This window comes from Anarhichas minor, unplaced genomic scaffold (assembly GCF_050575085.1).
Source record: "Anarhichas minor isolate MPS153535 unplaced genomic scaffold, ASM5057508v1 ptg000003l, whole genome shotgun sequence".
Taxonomy (NCBI): Eukaryota; Metazoa; Chordata; class Actinopteri; order Perciformes; family Anarhichadidae; genus Anarhichas; species Anarhichas minor.
The window spans coordinates 6,707,776-6,718,565 of record NW_027466449.1 but is presented as its reverse complement, the minus strand read 5'-3'; the positions used below and the strand labels follow the sequence as shown (position 1 = coordinate 6,718,565).

Below are 10,790 nucleotides of genomic sequence, written 5' to 3'. Positions count from 1 at the left end.
TTAGGGAAAATGCAATTGATTTCTGACGCATTGCCCTTCTACGATTTTGAGTATTTGTTTCGGAGGTATCTCATTGCTAACTTTTGCACCTGAACGCAGCACGGGTTTCAGTTTCTGTCCTTTCGTAAGGTCCCGTTGTTTTCTCTCGCGAGACTTGGCGACGTGTTGCATGCGGGGTGAAATCTCGGGAGCTGTCTAAAGGCGAGCGGAGAGGGGAACAAACAGCGTGAGGATTTAAAAACGTACATTTAGCAGACGGTGACTCAGACGGTGCAACATTACGCAAAGAGGCAGCACCGTAACTTTCGATTCGTTAAAGTTCTCTAACAACGAGACGCGTTCAATTTAGCTTCACTTCTCGTAACTTTGGGGAAAGTTTAGCTGCACGGCTCTCGGAGGACCCAGAAAGTCGAGTCGGTGGTCGGCTGTTGGTTCTGCAGGAATGTCGCAGAAAGAAAGACCAAAGTTTTATCGGGAGGAGGTCAACAAGACGATATGGGAAGTCCCGGAGCGCTACCGAAACCTGTCCCCGGTGGGCTCTGGCGCCTACGGATCCGTGTGGTAAATGACTTTATGTGTCTGTGGAGCCTCGTAGTCTCCTAAACTTAACCTCCATTCATTTAGACGAGGCCTGTGCTGCAGAGGCTAAAGTTAGGTTAGCTCGTCCTGATTGTTAGCTAGCAAGGTGGAGCCACGATGTTCCTTTACGCAAGAAAACTTGTTGACAAACTTGTTTTTAACCTCTCTAACTGCTTCTATGTTCACACGAGCTTCTCGCTCACAGTAACGATACACCGAGTCTTTATCTGATCAGTGTGCACGTTAACATCACAGAATTGACTAATCAATCGGTGTTTGTGAGTAAGTTACACGGTGCAACTGCAGATTCTGTTCCCAGAGGCTACATTACGGATGTTTGAGGGTGTAGTTTACATTATTAGTTTAAAATCCCACCTACAGGTGACGTAATCCGAGTAAAGTTTAGATGAGGTTAACAGATAATGATGTTGTTGGTTGGTGCTGATGTGTTTGGGTAAGATCTTGAGAACACATTGCATACACTTTATATGGATGATGTGACAATATTTCTATTATGTGTGCTTTCATATAAATATTCAACATAATCTGATGCTAGTAAACATTACTAGTAGTGTTGAGTCAAAAAGAGAGAGAGGCTGATCATTTCATGAAAACAATAGTAAATCATAAACAATTTTTGATTGTTTTGTAGACGAGAAGTAATCTAGTAAGGGAAACATATCTGCTTCCAGCGTCTTAAATGTAAGGATTTATTGCGTTTCTTTTTTATATAATTGAAAATTTCCGTTTTTCATATATTTTATTGACCAAATGATGATAATTCTGTTATTTGTAAAAAAAACAAGAGACCGATAATGAAAATTCATTGTTATTTGCAGCCCTAGTACAGATAGTTGTCCAATAAGACAGGTAACTTTCCTGGTCATACAAATCAAAATATCAATAACGTTTCCAACCTTAATGAAAACACCTTTTAGGCAGCTCTAAAGTGAATGTTTTTTTTTTTTTTTTTACTATGAACTCATTTACAGGGGAGATGGGATCGTGCCTATTGATTTATTATTATTTTATCTGCCTGTGAGGTGGATTCCCTTAATGCTGCTTCGGGGCGAAAGTGTAGGCTTTCATAGGATAGACCCTGTGCATTGGTCTGGTGATTAAATACGTTGTGCTGAAACTATCTAGGACACAACATGGTCAGCGGTACACTTGATTTAGTGGGCAGATGTTTGTTTTTCAAATGGAAGCGGACAGCTGTGCTGTTGCTGGGCAATAGGATAATCTGTTGCTGGTCAGATTACTGTTTGCTCACCAGTGCATTGACTGATTCTTTTTTTCTTCTCTAAATAGTACACTGGCTTATAATGTCAGTGTTTACATGACGGTCTAAGTTTACCGTGAACCCGTTAACCCTGTGATTAAAGGACAACCTGCTTTATCTACTGAGCCACAATATTAGCCAGATCTAGTTGGTTTTAGCGCCGTTTCAGGAATAACTGCGCCTGAAAATGCATATCACATGACCATTCACATACACCGGGCATGCGCGTGCTGGACGCAAAGTGCTCCAATAAAAGCTGGCCTCCTGCACATGTAGGCGGTCGTAGCATTACAATATGCAGAATTGAACTGCACAATAGCTGCTAGCATAGACAACAAGGTCAGCAACGCCTGTAATTATCCATGTTGCAATTAACCTCAGGTAGTCGAGCCTGGTGTTGTTTGTTTTCCTCTGTGAAAGGATTACATGATAAGGGTTTGACATACCAGGGAAGGACAAGTCGTGACTGATGAGACTCTATGAAGAAGCGAACATGGGTTTCTGCACCAATGTTTCAAAGGTTTCAGTTTTCTCTCCGTCCAAACTAATACGCAACCCCGGAGTTTTCAAACTAAAACAGCGTCAGCAGCTTTTTCAAACGTCTCCGTTTTAGCGTTTCTAAAGCACAGCAGTAGTGTGGACGCTAGGTAGAAAGACAGCTTAGTTAAGCCTTTTTTTAAAGGAAAACGTATCTGAGTGGATGTGTCCTGAGAATATGGTTAGGTGAGCTGAGCAGGAGGAAGTGTCGGGTTTGGCTGAGAGACAGTCGGCCTTTAAGAGTGCAGGACAGACTGCAGGCAGGCCTGCTCCCAATCTGCTGAGAGATGACATTTTCTGCTGATGTCGCCCTTTTCTGCAACCTACGGCAGCTCTTACTGCACGTAATTTGGTTTTGAGAGCAAACATCTGCCTAAAAAATGACAAGCTTGCTTTTTTATTTTAAGCTCATGTCTGGTGTGTTGATTTTCACAACACGTAGATTCTATTTATATATAAGTTCATGCTGACAAAAAGTGTTGTGTGTGTGTGAGTAACGTCACAGTGACCAGTGTGTTATTACTGATGAGATTCAAGCTTACACGTTAGTCCACTTTTTTTTTTTCCACAGTTCTGCATATGACATGACGATTTGTATGGAGGTAGCTGTGAAGAAGCTCTCCCGGCCATTTCAGTCCATTATCCATGCCAAGAGAACATACAGAGAGCTGCGGTTGCTGAAGCACATGAAACATGAAAATGTGAGCGGACTTGTTTCTCTTCCCTTTTTATCGTGTCAGATGGTGAACAGTCATAAACAACAAGGTTGTTTTATTTGCATATGCAACGCCACACAATGCGTTTGCTTATTATGTTTCCTATTTACTTACACTTTATTTTTTTTGTTGCTTCCCATTGTTCTCTGTTTTGTTAACTCTGCATTGGTTATTATATGTTTGCAGGTGATTGGCCTCCTAGATGTCTTCAGCCCCGCTACTAGTCTGAAGGAATTCACTGATGTGTAAGTCGAATGTGTTCCCATGTTCACCCTCAGCAATGTTTGTGCGTGATTTAGAAATGGTGTTCAACAAACTGCAGCCTTTAGTTTTGCAGCAGCAGACAATCCTAGCTGTGGCTGGGAAGCACCTGGAGACCGGCCAGCTGACTAAACACACTGGAACATTGCTTAGAGTGCACACTCTGTTAGTTATTCACCAGAGTTATTTCACCACCAGCTTCCTTCCCTTTGTTCTCTGCTCTCTGGCTTTGTGAAAACCATTGCTGTCGAACAGGTAGTTATTGTTTAGTGATGTTACAGTTTGTTAAAAATGGGAAGTGGACAGCTAGACGGTGACTAAATCCTCCCCCGTCATGCGTGGAATGTCTCCCTCTCTTCTCTGCACACTGACGGACTTGTCTCAAGATTGTGACGGATTTCAGTCGACACCCGACATAAGAATGTGTCTCAACTAAATACTTCAGTCAGATCTCACTTATGATTTCATATTTTATACATTCCTGTACGGAAAATGATCCCTCATGTTTTTACTCATCCTAACTATTTTGGAGCAGTTTGGGAGTGGGCAGTGTCGCACTTGCTTCATGTCGGAGGCCTTGCTCAACAGCATGGACAGGTTTATTTCTAATACCCAACATTCAAGGAAACAGGCTCCAGACATTGACAGCCGGGGCTGATGCAGAGAAGTGAATTATGCAGAAGTCTTTTTCCTCAGTCATGTCCCCGAATAGCAGCTTGTCTGCATGATCCTTTCTAAGTTTACATGACGATGTCATGAAAGTGGTGGAAGGAGAAGTAGCTCTGTGAATGTTTTTTTTGTTTTTTTAAATAGGGAATTTGACACGTCAAAGTCTGTGTAGCGTTCATGAGGAGTACTACTGCATATGTGAACAGAGATGTATGAAGCCCTTTGTGACTGCAGATGGAGCTGCGCAAAGTCTGATAAACTGCCTCAAGTGAAGTCAGTTTTTTTTTGTTTTGACCCCTCTGGGTTACAAACATGTATAAACAGGCTCCAGATGTTGACAAGAAAGAAGAAGGCAAAAACAAATACATCTCTGGTTTTGCTGTATTGATTTGATCCTTATTTTAATATCCATCGTGAGTCCGACGTAATTCTAGAAGTACAATGCTGAATGGGTGGAGTGCTCTTTTAATGTGCAGAATACATTAACATAAATCAAAGTGGATCAATCATTTGCAGAGAGACATACTTGAACTTCTTCCTCATATGTTGAGCAGTGGTTTGCTGTGTTTGCTGTTTGAAATGAAGCATAATGTCATGGATGACTGAAGGCCATGCAACATCACACATGCAGGTTGTGTGCGAGACTGCTCTCTTGTAAATGGAAGGAAAAGAGGGGCAGAGTAAAGGTGGGTGGTGTGGAGCTTCTCTTACACTACATAAGACGAATAAATGCGGAGTCACGGTCTGTCATGAAATATGGATCTCTTCATCCGTACATCTGCTGGAAAGTTGGAAACGTTCTGCATGCATTATGATATCCAGGAAAAATCTCAGATATGCTTTAAGTATGGCTCCTCTTGGCTCTAAAAATACCGGCTGAGTCACAGCGCTGTGGTAAGGCTCCTCAGAGCTCCTGTTTCTATAGGAGAGAGGAAAACAGAGGTCACTATTTATATCCCTTTTTTTTTTTTCAAGGCGGGTGAACTTTGTAGAGTGACTGTGTCCCTGTCTGCTGCTGAGAACTGGCTCCAGTGTAACCAGGTGCTATTTTAAGGCCTCGCTCTGTGAGAATAGAAGAGTATTCATGAAGAGCGGTATTTGGTTGAGCAGCAGACTGACGAAGCAGCACATGGCTTTGTGTACTTTGGCTGCAGCTCTCGCCTTCCTTCACAAGTGCCGTTTGGGCACTTTAAACAACTCTGGGATTAGATTTGAGTCCTCCGCTGATGCAGCTCCATTAAGCCCATTTATGCGGGCGTGTTGTTAGGTGACGTTTCATTTGTGCAGGGCTTGGCCTTTCAGTGCCTCTGAAAAGAAGTGAGGGTGAAAAGAAGCAGCAGCTAAACCGGTTTGAGCTCACATAACCATATGGGAGTTTTAGATTGCAAACAAACAATGGAAAAGAAGTTTGAAGTGCAAATACAGTCATTTATCCATCTGGCTTATGATGAAATGAGAAAACATTGACATGCCTTCTGATATTTGTGTCTGTTTCTGCTTTTGTGATTGGCAGGTATCTTGTGACTCACTTAATGGGGGCGGATCTCAACAACATAGTGAAATGTCAGAAGCTCACAGATGACCATGTGCAGTTCCTCATATACCAGATCCTCAGAGGGTTAAAGGTGAGCTTTTAGAGAAACGGCTGTTTGTTTGCCAAGAGTTAGGTGAGCAGACTGATACCACACCCAGGTATCAGAGTATTAATGATCTCATCTAACTCACAGCAAATGAGCTTATTTCCCAAATTGTTCGATGAATCAATGCTTCCTACATTGTACTGCCTCTGACATAACATGTTGTGGAAAATCAATACACCTTTAAACTGACGATGTGATTTAATGCACATGATCTCTTCCATCTCTCTACAGTATATCCACTCAGCAGACATCATTCACAGAGTAAGTGCCATGTTTTTTTGTTTGTCTGACAAATGTCACTGTGTCTCTGACCCTGATCAAATTGACTAAAAACAGTGTGTCCGGGTTTATGACATCTTGGTCCTGTGTCTTGTACAAACACTGAAGGCAAGTCATAAACGGGACCTTTTACTTTTACATGGCGTTAATGATGTAAGGCTTCCATTCTAATATTAACAAAGGGACAGATTTGTTTTCAATCATGAACAGTAGAGATTAAGATTTCCGATGTTAGAATTGCACTGAATTACATTTTGGCTTTTTGTTTTTTCAGGATTTGAAACCGAGTAATCTGGCGGTGAATGAAGACTGTGAGCTGAAGGTCAGTGAACAGCTGCTCTCGCATGTAAAACATGTAAACGTGAGTCCCCAAATGTGAATATTTTACAAACAAACTGTTTTTTTGCTCTTCAATTGCTCCCAGATTCTGGACTTTGGTTTGGCGCGGCACACTGACGATGAGATGACCGGCTATGTGGCCACTCGTTGGTACCGCGCCCCAGAGATCATGCTGAACTGGATGCATTACAACATGACAGGTAGATGGGATTTAAATAATCTTCCCCAGTGACTTTTTCACCGATACGTCATAATCTTAATGCTTGTGTTGCTGCTTTTCTGTCTTTCAGTTGATATTTGGTCAGTGGGCTGCATAATGGCAGAACTTCTCACTGGAAAAACTCTCTTTCCTGGAACTGACCGTATCCTTTTCATTTGAGAGTACAGCACATTAGGAGCCCCAACAGCTGGAGACAAACGGGTTGTGGAAGTACTGATTTATGATGTTTTTCGCCGGCGCAGTAGGAGAGACTGATCTGCAATGCTTGTTTCTGTTGAAACATGATCCTGCCTGAGGCGTTTTTAGTATTGGAAATGTAACAGACACACACACACACACAGTACCTGTTTTCACACTCTCCTCTGGCTTGACACATGCCCTTTACTGCAATGTTTCCACTGGCGTGCTTTAACTCTTCCTACACCGTCAGTATGCATCGTTGGCTCCGGTCCACTCTCTGCCTGCACCCCTGCCAGTATTTGCACGGACCTATCAATCTTTGCTCAAGATTAAGTTTACCCCCCCCCCGGTTGTAAGTTAAGTGTACAACAGGGCTGTGTGCTGCCTCCACTTTTGTTTTTCGTAACTTGTCCGCAGATTACGTTTCAAATACTTTCTCTAACCTGTGCAAACTTGCCTGCAGTTTGTTTTCTTCTTTTTGCCTCATCTCATGTGTGAAATATAAAGTAAACATAGTGTGAACGTTTATATCGAAGATGTTTTTTTAAGTGGTATAAGTTTCACAAGAAGGATGAAGACTAACGGGTCAGATTACAAGTTCTGCCATGTCCAGTATCTGGTCTTCCTTTACCGTGTGCCGGTAGACATTGATCAGTTGAAGCTAATCATGCTGCTCGTCGGAACACCAGGGCCCGAGCTCTTGATGAAAATATCTTCAGAGTCTGTGAGTTCAAAAAGACACCCAAGGTTTTTCCTCTAACCAGTTTTCTGCTCTGAACGCGCCACTCTTTTGTGCAATAACTTGGAGTATCTGCTGCCTAACTGACGGCATGTTTTCCAGCCTTCAGCTTTGTGGTTTTGAGACTTGCTTTCTGCCTCTTTTTAATTGGGTGAATTAAGCTTGTCTGTCATGATCTCATTGTGACACAGGTGATTGAGCTCTGCCTTCTACTGATTGACTGTAATGCAAAGTATTGTGTTGTGTCTTTCCTCTAAATCTCAACTTTTATTGTCACATTTTGCTTCGAAGCTTGGAGTTTGCTTTTCAACATAACATTGTAGTGCATCTAGAAGTTTAGTCGCACAGTGTTCGATTGAAAAAGCAGCTTCTTAACTTACTCTGCTCTGTCGCTATACTGCCCTTGACACAAGCTTCATAGATATAAACCAGCTTCAGCAGATAATGCGTCTAACAGGAACGCCCCCAGCATCTCTAATAAACAGGATGCCCAGCCATGAGGTGAGCCGGATCCACAGTTACTTTCTTTAGACCAGACAGTAAGGCCGGGCGGGAGGACAGTCGGACATGCTGACGTAACTTTCTCTTTGCTTTTAAAGCGACACAGCTGTTGGCTTAATATCCTATATTTATCCAGAGTGTTACCCCCAAAATGGTTCCATACTTACCGTAATATTTGGTGCCAAGATTGAACTAAGTTCATCTTTATTTAAGGCAATGAAGGTGGCCACACTGATGAAAGCATCACTCAGTGAGACTAGTGGGGTGTAAGGAGCAGCACGGCCACCAGGGCTCACTACCGGGGATTTAGTAGTTTAGTTTAATCCTGGTGATTGTGCGTCTGACATGCTCGCTGCATGCGATTGTGATTACCAGAAGTGTCTCTGAACTTGTGTGGTAAAGGCATTTGTGTGCTTGCCATTGTACCCTGGTAGCGTTAAACATGCACACTGTGCAGTAGCTAGGCTTACTGTTGGTGATACTGTGGTTACTAACAGCACTTTCTGTATGAAAGTTGCTTTGTTCTGTGGGTTTCTTTCTGTTTTTGTTGCACATTTCTTAAAACTTGCTGTCTTGCTTCTCTCAATATATTTTTGTGTTATTTTTATGTTAATTTTCATTCCAAACAATAGAATAATTTGCAACCTTCATTTTCTTTTTACAGGATATTTGGGGCTCATTAATACCCGTTTTTAATTTAAAAAAAGTCTTGGGTTTTAATGAATGTGGTTAATGAAAATTGGATATTGAAAAAAGTAATTATACAAACACTTTGTTTAACTGTTTAAACAGACAAGAAGACAAAGAGAGCCACACCACAATGTTTTTCTTTGACACCTTGCTGTTGGAGGTATTTGACAGAGTATAGTCATAAATAGATAGAAATGTAAGAAGTCAGCAGTAATTATTTGATGCAGGTGGATACATTGATCAGAATCGGTAGCATAGAAAAAAAATACATGTGAGCATTAGGAAACAGATGGTACTGAATGTAGGCAACATGTTGCTGCTGGTAGGAGCTGACATTGGATTTCCTTTGTGCATTTTTGCAGGCCAGAAACTACATCAGTTCCTTGGCAAACATGCCCAAGAGGAACTTTGCTGATGTGTTCATTGGTGCCAACCCACAAGGTAATACAAGACGTTTGCTCTATTGTGTTGTGGTGCCAGCTCTGCAAAACTGCAAGTAATATATATATATATATATATATAAACTCCAATAAATAGTTTTATAGTATAATAGTTTTGGCTTTTGTTTAAAATAAACTTTGGTCAAAACTCTTAAAAAAACTACATGACAGGATATATCCTAGACGGTCTGAGATTTAGCTCTGTTCCCATGTTGACATGTTTTTAAAGCTGTGGACCTTCTGGAGAAAATGCTGGTTCTGGATACAGACAAGCGGATAACAGCGTCCGAGGCTCTGGCTCACCCCTACTTCGCTCAGTACCACGACCCAGACGACGAGCCTGAGGCCGAGCCGTACGACCAGAGCTTTGAGAGCCGCGAGCTGGAGATCGAAGAGTGGAAACGTACGTCATTATTCTACGCAAAAAATATCTAATACTGTAAAAAAAGAACAACAAAGAAGCATGTTCAAGTATCGATGTATGCCGTACTGACGGTATAGAATCCCGGATATGTTGTGAACATTTTTTTTCTAATTCTTGCAGGATTAACCTACGAGGCGCTGTGTACTTTTGAGCCACCTGTCTTTGATGACGACATGGAGTAACGCCACATCGAGTCCTGCCTCCGACAAGTTGTAACAATCCCGAACATGTTCATTAGTGCAGTTATTGTTTTTATTTATGAACCACTAATGTTGATGAACTGTTGCTGGGAAATGGCAATTCTTGCCGATAGCTGAAATCATTTCATAGTCGACTATTATTATTTTTTAAACATAGACTTTGATGACTTGTCACTGTGACACTGAGATGCTGAATCACCTGGACCTATAGCTGTGTTACTTTGTGTTTTTAAATTTACTATTGAATAACTTATGAATAAGCTTCTGTGTCCATCAATTGAAAAAGGAATATGCTAGTCTACCACTCGCCCTGCCAAGCTGTCACAAACAGCACTGAGTCACATGGATTTGTAAAATGATTCAGTTGTCATAATGGTTCCTATATTTAACGTGACATAACTCTGAAGGGTTTCATATTGACAGAAGTAGATTTGATGTTTTTAGGTATTTGAGAATGTGCCTGCTCTGTGTAGTCGCTGACCTTCAGTGCTCACCAATGGAATTTCACACATTTTAATGTTTATTTTGATAGTTTAGATGCTCTGTGAGACTCTTATACATATTTTGGCTACACAGGGAAATCTGAGCCTTCACTGTTTAAGGACAGTGCCATTCAACAACAAACAATATTCATGGGTACAGCTCTACTCAAAACAATGTAAATATCTGTGCGTTATGTTTTAATCTCTGATTTTATCTTAGCTTGTGAAGCAATCACTTTTATTGTGTACATCAGTTAAAATCGTTGTGTGCGTTTGCGAGAGTGTGTTGTTGGTTTACAGGAATTAAATGGTGTCATGCGAAAACTTCTAGTAGAAATACTGCTTAAATGTGTAAAAGAAGGATGTCCGATGTATTTATACTTTGTGGAGGTGGTATTTATGAACGACAATTGAAAGATCCCGCAAACTATTTTCAGTCCAGCAGAGTAACTTCTATCTTCAGTCCTTTGTTTAACAAAATAAAGACTTATTTTTAAGAGACCTAGGTTTTTTTTATTTCCTGTTTTATCACCAGTGCCAATCCTTGACTGAATTGATGTGAATGGTTTGACCAAGAGGGCAATGACATGCACATTTATTTTGCATTTTGAA

General features: G+C 41.3%; 1 protein-coding gene across 2 annotated transcripts; it reads left to right on the top strand.

The window, feature by feature from the left end:
* Positions 1 to 206: 206 nt before the first annotated feature.
* On the top strand, positions 207 to 10,679 carry mapk14a (mitogen-activated protein kinase 14a). 2 transcript variants are annotated; one of them, XM_076095239.1, is made up of 12 exons: positions 207 to 561; positions 2,970 to 3,099; positions 3,301 to 3,359; positions 5,558 to 5,669; positions 5,916 to 5,945; positions 6,238 to 6,285; positions 6,388 to 6,502; positions 6,593 to 6,664; positions 7,863 to 7,942; positions 8,995 to 9,073; positions 9,302 to 9,475; positions 9,617 to 10,679. In XM_076095239.1, exons 1-12 carry the CDS (start codon positions 443 to 445, stop codon positions 9,676 to 9,678), a joined length of 1,080 nt encoding a protein of 359 aa, XP_075951354.1. In that variant the 5' UTR covers positions 207 to 442; the 3' UTR covers positions 9,679 to 10,679. The 2 variants fall into 2 exon arrangements, with proteins under 2 accessions (XP_075951354.1, XP_075951352.1); XM_076095237.1 differs by lacking the exon at positions 7,863 to 7,942 and adding an exon at positions 7,347 to 7,426 and having other exon boundaries at positions 209 to 561.
* Positions 10,680 to 10,790: the final 111 nt, after the last annotated feature.